Source organism: Panonychus citri, unplaced genomic scaffold, assembly GCF_014898815.1.
Source record: "Panonychus citri isolate SS breed McGregor unplaced genomic scaffold, ASM1489881v1 Contig00090, whole genome shotgun sequence".
Lineage (NCBI taxonomy): Eukaryota > Metazoa > Arthropoda > Arachnida > Trombidiformes > Tetranychidae > Panonychus > Panonychus citri.
Window position 1 is genome coordinate 349691 of NW_026515495.1, and position 17764 is coordinate 367454.

Below are 17764 nucleotides of genomic sequence, written 5' to 3' on the forward strand. Positions count from 1 at the left end.
ACATGTTATTATTTTCTAAGTGATGACAGAGGAATAACTAAAAAACCAGGTAAATGGAAAGAGAGAGAGAGAGAGAGAAGAACAAGAATTTTTTTTATAAGAATGAGTATCAACTAAGTGAGAAGGAGAGAAGTGAGATTTTCTGGCGTAAATAATGAGAGAGAAAACAAATAATAACCATTTGACTTCCCTGTTGACGAACAAGCAAAATAAAAGGAAAAGAGGAGAAGAAAAGAAGAAGAAAAGTAAAAGGAAACTTATTTTATTTGTAATCATTTTGGAAGAAGAAGAAGATAAAAGATGAGAAAAGATGAGAAAAATTACTAAGAATAAAAAATGATTGCGTTCATCTTTTTTTGAGAAGATGAAATGAGTGAGAATTTCAAGAGAGAGAGAGAGAGAGAGAGAGAGAGAGAGAGAGAGAGAGAGAGAGAGAGAGATAATGACAATGATAATGCGTGAAGAATCATAGAAAGAGTGAAACCAATGATGATTATTTTAGAGAATCAGAAATAAAATGAAATAATGCTGAGAACATGAATTCTGAAGAAAGATATGAACCATGATGCAAATATTATCATGATCGTCTAAATGTTGTTGACTTTTACCAGTAAATACAATCAAAAGTATTTGTAATTTGATCATATCCATATTACCCTTTTTTCATATTCAAAGTTTTGTTTGGCGGTTTTCTTGTTATCCTAATATGTTGTGTTATGTGTCTTAGGAACAAGGTTGACAAAAAAAGCTCATATAATCCTCATGAAAAGTGAAAGAATTGTCATTTGCATCTATTGACAGATGAAGAGTCGAATGAAGAGATGAGAGAGAGAGAGAGAGAGAGAGAGAGAGAGAGAGAGAGAATGGAATTGGAAAGTGTCAAATGAGAATGTTGATCATTTGGTTAGCGAACCAAAAAGAAAAGAATAAAATAATTGATGAGAATTGTTGATAACCCTCAGGCCTTTCGTCATAAAATATTGGATAGAATTTTTTGTCTTGAGAATAATTTGATTAAATGTATGTGATGATGATGATAAAGAATCATTAATATCCTTATATTAATGAAAAGAGAAGAAAATATTTAAACTGTTGGAAATACGAATAAGTTAAATTAGAATGACATTTGTGATATTAACAAGAAAACATGTTCAACTGAAAATTGCACGAATTTGCTAATAAAATTTCATATGCAACTAATTCAGTTTCCCTGGTTGATTCAAAGTGTCAAAAAGCTCGTAACAATTTAAGAGTAATCAACAATCGACCTGAGGTTAAGCAAGATTTTGCCGTTTGCGTTAAAGGACTTGACTTTCTCCATGAAGATCTTAGTGTCCGTCTAATTGAATGGATTGAACTTTTGAAAATACTTGGAACCAAAAAGATTTTCCTTTATGAGATGGAAATCCATCCAAATATATCTAAAGTTTTAAACTATTATCAAGAGAAAGGATTAGTTGAATTAACACCGATCACTCTACCTGGAGATCAGCCCAATTTACCTGGTTTCCAACATCTTTACCTGAAAAACAAGTTGACCGCTAAAAGACAAAATGAACTGATCCCTTATAATGATTGTCTTTATCGGAATCTTTATTCATATTCATATTTAGCATTACTGGATATCGATGAGATTATTATGCCCTTACAGCACGACAATTGGTCTGATCTAATGGCCGTTGTTGAACGGGAATCACTAAAGGAGAAAAACTATTCCCGTGCCAGTTATAATGTTCGTAATGCTTATTTCCTTGATGATCTGGGTGTCGGTGAGCAACAGATGAAACACACAGCCATGAGCGGAATTCCGACCTACCTTCATGTTACAACATGTCTATCGATCTCGAAATTACACTAAACCAGGACAGTACGTTAAATGTTTCCACAATACGGAAAGAGTTGTTTCCCTTCATAATCATTTTCCACTTAATTGTTTTGGCTCATGTACAACCTATTCAATCAACACTTCATTAGCTCACCTTCAACATTATCGTAAAGATTGTGTCGGTCCATTGAAAAACTCATGTAAAACCGATTTCAGGATATACACAACTCGAGATACAACAATATGGAAATACAAAGATCAACTAATCGCCAATTCAAATGCTGTTCTCAGTCAACTTGGTTTCTTTGAATCACCATCACCATCATCATCATCTTCATCTTTATCTTTATCTTCATCTTCATCATTCAATGAACAACAAAAATCGCCATCTCTTCTCTTCATCATCATTATCATCATCTCTAGGCTCAATTTGGTCATCATTTTGGCTCCTATTATCCTTTCATTATCTTTTAATCATCAAATCTTTCAATTGAATTTTAATAAGAGCTAACATGCTTTTCAAATATATTTAAATAAGATTCTTTTGTTATTTATCTTTTTCTTTATTCTCTTTCTCTCTCTTTCTTTCTTTCTTTCTCTCTCTCTCTCTTCTCTTTCCACTCTCTACTCTCTTGAGCTGCTTTCAAATTAGCCGCCTCACGCGCGCTCAGCTCATTTCGTTTGAATTTCTCATGAACGGATGCTTAGATTGTGCTCTGACTATTTTTGCACTCTATGGGAATTTAGGATGAATTATTGTACCGAACTCTCGTAGTTTTGACACAATGTTGCAACAAAAATTTCGCTTACTTTAATCATGAGTTTTTCTTTTCTCGAATTCAGTTTATTTTCTTAATGATAATTACCACTGATTCTCGTTAATCAGTTATCGTCAATGTTGAATGAAAATTCAGTTAAAATGTCAGGGTCAATTCTTATTCCAGTCAATTAGATAGATAGTTTTTACGTTCTAACGGTTATTATAATAACTTAATTACACCTAATTAGACTTCTTAATTCATTACATAATCACAACTAAATTATGATTTAGTCTTGATGGTCAGAAACAAGGTCAGAAATTATCAGTAAGCAAAATAATTTCCCGAAAAAAAAAACAAATTAAGCCAACTAATTATCTAATCTAAACAATCTCATCATTTAATCAATTAATTAAACTCCTATTAAGCAATCGGAGGGATATAATTATTTTTGGAGATAAATAATCATAAATGATCAATACAATCTACACCCTAATCTACTAATTAATCAGTGAAATTATAGCTTAAAAAATTAATTGTTTACAATAATTGATTCATCTTTTTAATGTACTTGTATTATTAGTTTAAATTTCCTTGAGAAGATCAATTAAACCTCTCAAGGTTTAATTGTTCAATTTGATTCTCCTTAATTGTGTTTTATGTGAATATTCATCATGTAATCATCATGGTCAATCTCATGAGTGACCTTTAGAATACCTGTAAATATTAATAGTAAGATTATTTTATCATAAAATTAACAATTAATCATAAGAAAAACCCGCAGGTTTCATTAATTTAATTTAAAAATTTTGAATAATCTCAACGATGTTGATGATGATTTAATCATCGTCAATAAGAGTTGAGGGAACGAAAAACAAATTAACAATTAACATGATGTTACGATTAGAAAATTTAACTTAATCATTGAGATTTCGTAATGATTTCGTTAATTTAATCAATTCTAATCCAATTAAGAGCTTTTCCAATTTAATCCTACTTATAATCTAACAATTAACTCTAACTTATCGGTGTCTGTATTATCAGACAATTTGATTGTTAGTCTATCGATTACTTATTAATTATTGTAGTAGATTCTTGATGAAAACGATTCTCAACTATTCTGATCCTTTTCGAGATAAAGTTTATCGCTTTTAAAACAATTCGTTTGGTAGTTTATTTTTCATGGTACAAAAGTTCAGTTGATAAAATGATCGTTTCTTTTTCATCAATGACCATCAAGATGATAAATGAATTTGATTGAACAAAAAAAAAGAACAATAAATGAAATAGTAAATTTTCAAGTTCCAAATTCGATGAGAATTATTTTCTTGGACGAAACTTTTTCCATTCCGAGTATATTATTATGGATTAAGTTATCAAACTCTAGTTATTATTATGAGAGATGAAAACATTGGATTGGAAATCTGATCACTCGATAATCTTGATGATCTGAATAATCATAATTTCATTTGTCTGATCAATTAAATCAGGGTAACATACAATCATTTTATCTTAAAGGTGATTGTTACAATTAATGAATCCATTTAACCCCTGAAACTATTTTCCAATTGTTAATAATTGTGATAATGATCAACTAACATAAAGATAATAAGTAATCACAATTAACTACAATGTTGTAAATTTCGGTGAAAATTAAAATGGTAGAGAAACTTGTTGATCATTGAAATGATAATGGAAAATCATTCATCTGAACTTCTTGGTGGTTATTGAAAAGGTTTGCAGGTAAATTCTGATTCCCTATTAATATTCATAGTATCAGATTGAAAGTTTGATTATTTTCTATTCAAATTATTTATCGATTATTTCTTCAATTTCAAAGCTGATGGATCAAGCGAATCATGAAAATCTTTATTCAGAAAATTCAGTAAACGATAAGATATTATTTTCCCTTTCAGATCACATATTTTCCCAAGCTTAAACTTCAATTATTATTATTATGATTATCATCAACATCATCATCATCATCATCATCTTTATCTATCATCAAATTATTATCATGAATGAATCGAGAAAAAATCAAATATAAGCTTGAATTCATTGAAATTTGATGCACAACCGATTTCACTATTTCCATTTCCGGAAGTTTAAGTTCCTCATTTCATTTTTCTCTTGACAATGATCATGTTATCAGAATAAATTACAGGTTATCAATATGATTTGGCGAATTCTATCTAATTTAATTATCGCAGGATTTTGTTACCAATTTTTTTTTCTCTCCTTACGATCGATAATATATCTTCCCATTGAACGAGAATAGGAAGAAACAAGAAGAAGAAAAAAAAAGTTCCCCTTCGAACGGAAATGTAGACCTAAGATATTGTATTCCAATTACGATTTTCGATGAGCTTGTTATTTTCCAGAAAGAGAACTCTGAATAATAGAGTCAAAGATATAATATTTATATAAGTATCTCGATATTAATATCAAGATAATTAGGCGATTTTCCATTTTAATTAATATCATTTTTCTCATTTCATGGTGGAAATTTAAAAACTCGATCATTTGTTCAAATTCATTTCATTTACTCGATTCATGAAATTATCGGAATAAAACATAAATGGATTACAGAGAAACAATTACTTTCAAGTTTGATAGAATCCGAATTGACCAAACTGACCTGATAATCATAATAATAGACCAATGAAACTGAAGGTGTGGTCGAGGGTCAATATTATAAAGGTTAACTTTATCGGAACAATTTGATTCAATTATGAAAGGATATCAATCATATCCGATGATTATCCAATTCTATCCAGTTGATTGTCTAATTTCCGTCAAGCTTGACCTAATCTAATCGATTTAATCTCTTTAATCCAATTTTTTTGCTTCTTTTTCTTATCAGAGAGATTTTCACATTTTGATCAACCAACAAATCATCATCAGTATAATTCAATTACTAGATTAACTTAATCACTTGATTGTCTTTCAATAGCAAAGATATTCAAGGTTAATCACAATCAATGAATTCCTCTTACCTTGATTTAATCAATTCCTTTAACAACAACAACAATTAACTCTAATCAATAGATAAGGTTGATGATAATTTCATCTAATTAAAACTTGATCAACACCAAGTTGACAAAATAATTAGATAAATAATTGAACACTAATAATGTAAGAGTTTTTTTTTCGTAATTAATTGTCAATTAATCGAAGGTGATAATTGTTATCAGATTGATGCACAATTGAAAGTTGAGAAAAGTTAATTATTTGATTAATTCGCTAATTTTTTATTCTTCTTAATCTTCACCATGTTGTCGGGGAAACTGAACAATTAATCAGTTGATCTGTAATTCCATGAGATCGAGTTTCAATGACGTGACTATATGGAAAGAAGAAACAAACTCGAACTCTGTTCAATTATCCTGAGTATTTTATCATCATCATCATGAAATTTTATCCAAAATTTTCACCAATGTTTAGATTTACATTGAGCAGGTTTACCTTGAGTTGGATTAATTTAGTGATGGTTCAAGTACAAATCTATTAAATTTGGCTTAAGATTAAAGAGTAACAATCAACATTACATTTAATCTGTACAAAGATAATTTAAACAACCGGATTAACCCAAATTGTTGATAAATTTTCTGGTTTATAATGTAAACATGTTAAGCTTTATGACACTTTGAAACCATATCGCTTGTCAATAATAATGTTCAACCTCTTCAAGTAACAATTTACATTTTACTTGAAAATTTATCAACTGAATGGATATTAAAGTTTCAATCAATTTCTGATAAGTTTCTTAAACTTTTTTCCCAATATATATTGTGTAACATATTCTCATGTATATCAATTCTTGGTGTAAATTATCATGAAACCTCTCGGGAAAGTTATTCTACTTTTAATATCCTTTCCTCTTGATGATAAATGAAATGAAAATCAATCCATTTAAAAGGTAATTCATCACAATTTTCATTCAATCATTCAATCTGATTACTATTTTTACCTTTACCTGAAAACTATTGGAAAACTTTGGTCCAGATTAACATGATAACCAATCCAATAATTGAGTTAAATTCAATTAACTGTTAAGTAATTGTATCAAATTTCATGTTTCACAATTTCAAGAGACTCTCATCAATACTTAACTCATTATGTTGTGAGAAATATATTATTATATATATTTACAATTCTTGTTTGTTTATCTGATTATCATGAACACCATTGAATTTTGCTTCTCTGACCATGATCACTTTCATGAACATCTATTGTCAGATTACTTATCGTGACTTGTAAATCATTTAATGCTTTCAACTACATTATTATATTACATTAGATGTAATGTTTTTCTATGAGTTTGCATGATGATAATTCTGATGATGATGATGATGATAATTTTAAATACTACTTACCGTTAATCTGCATGCAATTCATTTCATATATCTACTCAATCACTTACCTTTCTCCTTTGTTTCCTATTCAATTCTAACAAGTGTGTAACCTTTTTACTTCATTCAGGTTGATACATTGAAATATAATCACTTGAGGTTTCATTTGATGATTTGAAAGTGCATGAGGTTTCTTGGTGTTGTTACTGCTGCTTACCTGAGTTTCATGGAGTTTCATCTTCTCATGAAATTAGATTGAAAAGTTTTGATAAGCCAAAGAAAAGTTTCACATAGAATTTCAATTTGGATATTAATGAAAAGGTTTGATATTTAATTTCAATTAGAAAATAATAATAATAGAAAGTTTTTTTCTTCACCAAAATGAAGGATATAATTACTAAAATGAATCAGATGCTCTTAGAAATTGCATCTCTCTCTCTCTCTCTCTCTCTCTCTCTCTCTCTCTCTCTCTCTCTCTGAAACAATTTATTCTCATCATTAAAATAATTAGTCTTAATGAAGCACAATTATCTAATCAAGTGAATCTTTAAGTGTTGAATGTTAATTAAAATTGAGACCTTGAACTGAATCGATATTCATATTCATGATAATTATTCAATTCATTGATTAGAAGATGAAAGAATAGCTCAAAATCAGGTGGATAAGTTTTATTATTATTATCATGGAATTGAACAGATTTTATTCAATAATCTTTACTCATTAGTTAACTTCTATTGTTAATTGTTTATAATATAATGAGAACAATAACAATTAACAGTAAATATTTATTAACAACATTGTATTCAAATTGATGATTACCAATGAAAACAATTTTCTTACAATTAATCAATTTTCCGTTAATCATTTTCATAAATGTCCAACTTACAATAAACTCTTGTAATTAATTAACTAGTCGGAATTGAATAAAAATCCATTTGTATCAGTGGAAATCATCATGATCAGATTGAGAGTGAGAGAGTAAATTTCTTTCAACTCATTCAACCACGAAAGTGAAATTGAAATCAATCTAATCTCAGGACAATCAATTTTAAATCAATAATCAATTAAATTCAATGTTAAATCTGATCATTATCAACGCATTAGGAACATGAAATACTAGTAAGTATAAAATGCTCATGAAAACTTTGAACCGGTTTAAGTTTCTTAAACGATAATTCAGTTCGTTCAACTTGTTAATCAGTATATGTACTTTTAATGACCCTCAGGGCATCAGATGATCATCTCTCTCTCTCTCTCTCTCTCTCTATTATAATGGTTATTGTTATTATCGTTTTGAAATGATCTTTTCTCCACTGAAAAAAAGCAGCAAAGTTCACAGAATATTAACCAGAACTTTTATTATATTATTTTCTTATTCTGTTCTCCAATCAAGTTAACACCTTTTACATGATTACCTTTTTATTTCATTCGTTATTTTTTCTGTTCATTATCAGTTCTAACCTTCAATATTGACTAACGATAAAAATGAGCTCAACATGGTGATGATATTGAGCCCATTGAATGTTAGGAAACAATTTCCAATCCAATCAACCATTAACTTTAATATTCATCTTTATGATTAATTTATCACTTCCTCTTATTGCAAGAAGATCAAGTGAGAGCAAAAAAAAAACGATTCAGATTCCAATATTGATTATTGATCATCACAATTGGATGAACTCATGTAGATTATTAATTAATCATTCATTCAATTAACTAATAATAATAATAATAATTTCACATTGTAACGGTAAGTTTAAGATTAATGAGAAACTTTCAATTGATCCAATAAAATGATAAACATTTCCTGTTATTATTATCCAATTGAAGAGTAATATAAAATTATATCTTGATTACTAATCATTATCAAGGAATAGTAAAGAAACAAGTTCAACAATTAATCCGAGAAAATGAATTACAATTGGTTAAAGATTAGAATCGTTCAATTTAAATTATTATCTCACTTGATTATCACAATTAATTATAAAAGATGATATTGAATTGTAATGGTAAAAGAGGACAGAATTTGGATCAAGATTAAAAAGTTTTTTTCTTCAATTTGAATTGCAAAATAATAGTAAGGTAAACAAATTGAGAATGAAAAACAAATTTCGATTCATTGAGAATTCAGAACAATAGCAATTGGAACACTTTATCTTATCCAATTCGTAGTAATTAAATTATTTATCTATTTGTTTAGACCCACTTTCGCTACGATCTTATCGCGATTAACATAATTAGCGTAACAATATAAAAGATTGTTGATCATTATTGTTATTAGTTAATAATAAGAAGGAAACTCGTAATCGATATTCAGACATCTCCTGATCATTTGACTTACGAGAGAGAGAGAAAGAGAATGAGAGATGGGAGATTCATCGTTCTTATATTCAATTGAATTTCATGATTAGATTCATGATGATGATAAATTATCGGTAATACACAATTTCTGGATTTCTGGAGATAAATGAAATAAGAGCAACTTTTTCCTGGGTCAATAGTTAATCTAATCAAATGAGGATGAAAATGATTATTACTATTACAACGTACTAATCATATTATATTATCCAAATGAATTTATTATCATCAAGATGAACAATTAGTTTTTTTTTGTTTCTTCATACTGTTCATTTAATTGGTTCAACTACTGTTTCCACTTACAGTTTCATTCATAGACTCTCAAAGTTGAGTGAAAAGTAGTAAGATAAAGTAGGCTTCTGGCACACTTGACATCTCTGGCACAGAGTTGACGCCTCTAGCACAAGTACATCTCTGGCACAAGTACATCTCTGGCACAGGTACATTTCTAGCACAAGTACATCTCTGGCACAGGTACATTTCTAGCACAAGTACATCTCTGGCACAGGTACATTTCTAGCACAAGTACATCTCTGGCACAGGTACATTTCTAGCACAGGGACATCTTTAACACAAGTACATGTTTAACACAGATACATCTCTAGCACAGGTACATTAAGTTACACTTATAAAGTTGACATCTCTGAAACATATTAAAACCAACATTTCGTATACATTAAAATTGACATCTCTAGAACAGGTTATCATTTAATATACATTTCTAACACACATAAAGTTGACATCTCTAGAACAAGAGTCAGTATATAAGAAAGAAGGAGAGTAAATGAAAAATTAAAATGCATCTACTCGTGATAAATATCATCATTTTGTGTTTACTCGTTATACTGTTAATAAAGAGTATCTATTATGGCAACATCAAAGAACCAGGAATCGTCCTCGCTTAAATATGACATTGTTAATGTGGTTTCACTTTGGAACATCGGACCAATACAAATTAATGTGGACAATTCAAAGAGAAAGAAAAAGTTCAATGCAGAGGTTGTGAGAATAAAGGAAGGTGTCTTCTTAGTGTTTGCATCTGGTAAAGTGACAGCAACAGGATTCAAGAATATAAACACAGCTGGTTCATGTTTACAAGAGATTTACCCTGAGAGGTCTGTGGTGTTCATGAAAGTTGTTAACATAACAGCTCACAGTTATCTACCCTATTCATTTGACACCCGTGCCATGATAGCTAATTATCAAGATACAACGTACGAGCCAGAGATCTACCCAGCTGTATACATCAAGACAGAGAAGGTAACATTAATTTATTACACCACTGGGTCAGTGATAATAACAGGAGCCAAAGACCAAGAAGAGATCGATAATGCATTAACAATGTTTGTCAATAGAACATCATTAACACGTATTTAAATTTGATGTAGAAAGACTATGAGACTATGTGTAAAGTAAAACTAAGTAATAAAATTAAACTGTAAAAAAAGTAAATAGTATATATGGTATTAAACTAACTCTCGGTTTTATTTCAATTTTTTTTATTTAATTAATACATGAAATTGGAGTTGTGAAAAATTTTATGATTTTTTCTCTATTACATTAATCTGTGAGGTCCGCCGACAACTCACTAATTAATGTCTCTGAAAAATCATAAAATTTTCACTGACGGAAATTAGGATTTAATTAAATAAAAAAAATTTTCTTGTGCATAACTAACTAAAGACTATCTTTAGGGAAGCTAGGCTTGGGAAACTATAGTAAACGGCGGAAAAATTTTTTTGGCTACTAGGCTTGGGAAACTATAGTAAACGGCGGAAAAATTTTTTTGGCTACTAGGCTTGGGAAACTAGGCTTGGCAAACTATGGCAAACGGCGGAAAAATTTTTTTTAGGGTGCTTTACACTAGATCTAATGACATTCTGAGGGTGCTATACACTAGATCTAATGGGGTTGTCAGAGTGCTTTACACTAGGTCTAACGGGGTTTCAAAACGTCTGACCTTTTTTTTTTTTTTTTTCTTTAGGTAGCGCATGTGAATCAGGAGAGAACATTTGAGAGCTTCAGTAGTTATGGTAACCCAAGTAACAGATGGGATAACTTAGTATACTAAATGTGAAATTTTGTCAATGATCTTAGGAAAAATTTTCATTAATTTTGTCAATGATTTTAGGAAAAATTTTCATTAATTTTGTCAATGATTTTAGGAAAAATTTTCATTAATTTTTCTTAATGATTTTAGATAAAATTTTCATTAATTTTGTCAATGATTTTAGGAAAAATTTTCATTAATTTTTCTTAATGATTTTAGATAAAATTTTCATTAATTTTGTCAATGATTTTAGGAAAATTTTCATTAATTTTTCTTAATGATTTTAGATAAAATTTTCATTAATTTCAATGATTTTAGGAAAATTTTCATTAATTTTTCTTAATGATTTTAGATAAAATTTTCATTAATTTTGTCAATGATTTTAGGAAAAATTTTCATTAATTTTTCTTAATGATTTTAGATAAAATTTTCATTAATTTTGTCAATGATTTTAGGAAAAATTTTCATTAATTTTTCTTAATGATTTTAGATAAAATTTTCATTAATTTTGTCAATGATTTTAGGAAAATTTTCATTAATTTTTCTTAATGATTTTAGATAAAATTTTCATTAATTTTGTCAATGATTTTAGGAAAATTTTCATTAATTTTTCTTAATGATTTTAGATAAAATTTTCATTAATTTTTCTTAATGATTTTCTTTGATTAACACTTGAACTTCATCAGCTGATTGAATTGATAGATTATCACTTTATGTTAATTGATGTAAAAATAAATCTCAAGGAGGATTTGAACATGAAACAATGGGTTATAAGTGTTGGTCATTATTATGTTAAACCACTCATCGAGACGTGATAGATAATTAACAAAAGTGATACTTAATCCTAATTAATGATGAAATGCTTAACTGATACACATGATATGCACTGATATACATTGATTACAATGTTATACGTTAATATACATTGATATACATCAATCAAAAATAAAATAATCAATTTGAATTTCCCACACATTAACTCTAGTTCCAACTTTTATCAATAGATGGCATCACTCAGCAATTTAGTTAATGATGATAATGATAGATGGCTCTAGTAGTATACGATCTTAATTAATTAATGAACTTTTACGATAATTACTCAGCCAATCACCCTGAAAAATTTTTAATCATGAAAAAAGAGATAGTAAACTCAGCTGGATGAAATGAACAGAAAAAAATTCATTTTTTCCAATGGATACTAATTAATTTTAACGAATTTTAATTAATGAACTCTATTTTCAAAGTGATTCTCGGGGTATATAAAGCGAGAGCTTTCAATGGTAAACCTCATTCTGTTCTCTTACACTGTTGAGACCTCACGGCTCAGTGATAAGCAGTTAACTTTAAACTAGGGTTTTTTTCTTCACCACTATTTCTTCCTGCCTTTACGTTAAGTCAAGATGGTAAGTGTTCATTCATTCCCTTGACCCTTAACCAAAGAAGCTTTTTTCTTTTTTCTTCTCTCCCTTCTCGTAGGTTACGATTCCTCTCGACCCCTTGGATGGCTTTGGTCCTCTGGTGGATCCTCGGAAGAAGAGACTTGGCTCTTCGCTCCTGAACCTTCCCTTTCCTCCCTTCTCTCTGAAGGATCCGAGGTCTGCGGCTGGTTCCCTCGATCGAGTAGTCGATCTGATTCTCCCTCCCTTCTTCGAGGTGACCCCTAGGGTGGAGGTTCTTCCTAAGGAAGTCCCTGCTCCAGTGGAACCATCAAAGAAGAGGGTTCTTCCTGAGGAAGTCCCTTCTACTTCGGAACCCCCGAAGAAGAAGGTTCTTACTGAGGAAGTCCCTCTTCCTGAGGTTTTACTGGAAAAGGCTCCTGAAGAAGTCCCTTCTCCTATGGTTCCACCAAAGAAGAAGACGAAGAATCAGAAGGCGAAAGAGAGAAGGAGAAGGAAGCTCCGAGACATCCTTGCCCGCCCGAAGGACGATATCTGGCGGAAGATTACCATTATGAGGAAGGCCCATCAAGACCGTTACCGGTCTAACAAAATGGTGAAGAAGGCCTCCTGGTATAACCTCAAGGCTGCTACCAATCCAGATAATTGGATGTACACGGCCGCGAGTGAGGATCTCATGGAGAGAGCCAATAAACTCAAAGCTAATTCTGCTGCCTTATATAAAAAGGCTGATTCATAATTATTTCTTTAATAAATATTAAAAAACAACAACAAAAACAACAAAAAATCAAATCAAAAAGCAGAAAGCACAACTAATCAAAAAGAAAAAAGCTTCTTTGGTAATCCCTTATGTATTACCTTAACTAATAACCATCTTTATATTCATCTTTTTCTTTTACAGGTATTCGTTTGCCCATGTTGTCTTACCGCAGATGACGATCTTGGATCATACTTGTCTCATTTCTGCACATGTCTTTCACTTCCCTGTTCAATGTTGGATGTTTTCACATCACCTCCTGAAGTTAACCCACATAAGAGACAAAGAACGTCTTCTAGTTGTGATAACTCCTGTGAGGTGATTGAACCAGTTATTCCTGAGGTTGAAGTTCCATCCAATCGAGTATCTGTGATACAATATGCTCCACCAAGACGAGTAGAACCAGAACCAGAACCAGAACCAGAGCTAACTACTGTTATTGAACGGTTAGACGACATGGACGTTGATAATGGAAATGGACAGGATGGTAATGATAATGGTAATGGAAATGGACAGGGTGGTAATGAGAATGGTAATGGTAATGGTAATGGTAATGGTAATGGTAATGGTAATGGTAATGGTAATGGTAATGGTAATGGTAATGGTAATGGTAATGGTAATGGTAATGGTAATGGTAATGGTAATGATCAGGATGGTAATGGCGTCGGTAATAAACAGGATGGTGGTAACAATGATGATGTCTTATCATTACCAGGCCCAAGCAAACCACAGAAAAATCCAGTAACCAAACCAAAGGGCATCAAATTTGCTTGTGATTTCTGTGGTAAAACTTATACAGCTCGTAGTTATCTCGATAATCACAAGAAATGGTGTGGTAACCAGTCAAAAACAGTACGGAAAACGGTCGATGTTCCTGTTCAACACGATGGTTTCATACTTACTAAAAAAGCATTTGCCAATGAGTATGTGACTTATCGTTTACAACCAGACAACATTGTTGATATCCAGTCTTTGATTGACAATGCTTTGTTTTCATCATCATCTCTTATCCAATTACTCACATCAAAGTATGGAGCAGCTAAATTTTCCTTGACCTGTTGTTGTACTTTCATCAATCCTTTGGAAGAGGGTAAAGTTTGTAAAGCTTATTTCAACACCCCATTACAAAGTGTATTGGTTTCAGATGGAGTAGAGGATCTGGTTCTTATGTCTTTCCAGAGGATACAAGAGAAGATTGATCAATTCACTCAGAGAGGATCTAATTGGACGTTGTCGAGTATTGACTGTGTTGATCTCAAGGCTGCTAATTTTCGTGCTGATCGTGGTGGTTGTCTCACTCACAAGCTACCTAAAGAGATAGCTGTGAAGAAATGTCTGATATCTCCTGAAACAGATACAGACTGTTTCATGTACAGTATTTTAATTGGTCTTCATCATCATGGTAAACGGAACCCTCAGCGTCTCAATCACTATCAATCACTGATTTCTTCATATGACTTCTCTGATGTACGAGGTGTTGTTCCTGTCACAAATATCAACAAGTTCGAACGGACGAATAGGATAAGTGTTAATGTGTACACTTGTGAATTTGAGAAAACAACAATTGTTCCTCTTAAAATAGTCAAATTAGAACAAGAGAAACATGTTAACCTTTTTTTACTGAATGATCATTATTATATGATATCTAACTTTAACCGTTTAGTTAGTAAAAAAGGTACCAATCATCGACACATTTGTCACAGTTGTCTCCAGAAGTTCAGATCTGCAGAGAAGTTGATAGATCATCAAGTGGACTGTATGGTTAATGTACCACAAACAATCATTTTACCATCCAAACATGACAACATACTCAAACGAAAGGATTATCGGAAGGAGATTAAACATCCTTTCGTAATTTATGCCGATTTTGAGACTCTTTCTGTACCGAAGACCGAGACTAGTGATTCACGAGACTTGAAACCTTGTAGCTATGGGTACATTGTGGTTGATTGGGAAGGTCGTATCATTCACAAAGACTTTTACCTTGGCGATGATGTAGGAAAAAAGTTCATCAATAGTCTCATTGAAGCTAAATCATTGATGAACAACTATCTGAGCCAGAATATAAAACCTCTTTGTATGAGTGAAGCTGATGAAAGAGCTTTCCAATCAGCTACAGTTTGTCACATCTGTGAATTACCATTAGGTCAAGTTTCTGTTCGTGATCATGATCATCTCACTGGGAGATTCCGAGGAGCAGCTCACAACAAATGTAACTTGGAATACCAATTACCAAAACAATTTCCAGTTGTATTTCACAACTTAAAAAACTTTGATGGTCACATCATTATAAGTGAACTTGATCATACCATGACCAAGGATAAGATAAACATCATTCCTCACACTGCCGAAAAATACATTGCCTTTTGGATTGATGATCTTAAATTCCTGGATAGTTTTTCATTCTTACCTGCAAGTCTGGATAATTTGGCTTCTAACCTGATACCTGCTCAGAAAGATAAATATCTGAAACAGCTTTTCGACTGTGATACATCATTACTTCACAAGAAAGGATCGATTCCATATGAGTACTTGACTGATTTAGACAAGTTTAATGATGACTTACCTGGTAAAGACAAGTTCTATTCCAGTCTAAGTGAATCTGAAATCGATCAAGAAACATATGATCATGTACAAGCTGTCTGGTCATATTTCAACTGCAAAACTCTTAAGGATCTTCATGATGTTTATCTTAAGGTAGATGTCCTCTTACTAGCTGCTGTCTTTGAAAGCTTTCGGGAAACAAGTATGGTTGCTTTCAACATTGATCCACTTCATCACTTCTCTTCTCCTGGTTTAACATGGGCCGCATCTATGAAGAAAACAAAAGTTGAACTTGAACTTTTCACTGATGTTGACATGTTGTTAATGATCGAGAAAGGGATCAGAGGTGGATTAACAATGGTAACTCATCGTCATGTCAAAGCCAACAACCCTAATGTCCCTAATTATGATGAGACAAAAGAAAACAATCACTTGTTATACTTGGACGTCAATAACCTTTACGGTTATGCCATGAGTCAAAAATTACCTCACGATGGCTTCAAATGGTGTGATATCCATCCTGATTTTCTTGATGATGTACTGGATCATGATGATGACTCTGACATTGGTTTCATTCTCGAGATTGATATGGACTATCCATCTCATCTTCACGATAATCATAATGATTTTCCTCTGGCTCCACACAAGATGACCGTTAAAAGTGATCTATACTCTCCTTACCAAAAAGAGTTGGTAAAAAATCTTAGTGAGAAAGGAGTTAAGAATATCTCTTCAACCAAGTTGGTTACAACCTTTTTCCGTAAAGAAAAATACGTGATTCACTACAAGACATTGAAGTTTTATGTCAAACAAGGACTTGATGTACAAAAAGTACACAGAGCTATCTCATTCCGACAATCACCTTGGTTGAGAGAATATGTGGACTTTTGTACATCACGGAGACAATCATCTACATCTGATTTCGAAAAGGACTTTTGGAAGCTGATGGTCAATTCTATTTACGGAAAAACAATTGAAGATGTCCGTAAACATACAAAAGTTCATATTGCCTTGAGAGACATTGAAGCTGAGAGAGCCGTCAGGAGGAACTTGTGTAAAGACTTCAATATCCTGGACGAAAACAAGATCATTTTTGTCATGAAGACATTGAAGGTGGAGATGAAGAAGCCGATCGTAGTTGGATTCTCTGTTCTTGAGTTGGCCAAGTTGAAAATGTATCAACTTCACTATGATACTTTCAAACCGTATTATGGGTCAAAGATCGAGTTGGTATATACTGACACCGATAGTTTGATCTACAACATCAAGACTGATAGTTTGATGAATGACCTCAAACACTTCTCCAACATCATGGACTTCTCCAATTATCCGAGAGATCACGAATTGTTTTCAATGGAGAATTGTAAGAAGATTGGCTACCTCAAGGATGAGATGGGTGGAAAAGAGATCTTTGAATTTGTTGGACTTCGACCGAAACTGTATGCTCTCAGTACAGAGGATGGAATAAAGAAAAGAGCTAAAGGTGTTCCAAGAGTTGTACTGAAGAAACACATTGGCTTTGATGATTATCTCCTTTCTCTTAATGATCACAAGATTCTGAGGAATGAAGCTGCCAGGATTGGATCTGAGAATCACAAGATCCATATGATTAAACAAAATAAATTGTCCATCTCACCATTTGAAGACAAGAGATATTTATTGGATAGTGTGAGATCACTAGCTTATGGTCACTATAAAATATTTGATTAATCTTTGTATTTGA

General features: G+C 31.6%; 1 protein-coding gene across 1 annotated transcript; it reads left to right on the forward strand.

The window, feature by feature from the left end:
- Positions 1-1165: 1165 nt before the first annotated feature.
- LOC128387417 (uncharacterized) lies at positions 1166-2336 on the forward strand (the record flags this gene model as incomplete). Its single annotated transcript, XM_053346607.1, is given in 2 exon segments — positions 1166-1821; positions 1823-2336. Coding segments are annotated over 2 exon segments (1170 nt in total), but the record flags the coding sequence as incomplete, so codon positions are not given.
- Between the last annotated feature and the right edge of the window lie 15428 nt (positions 2337-17764).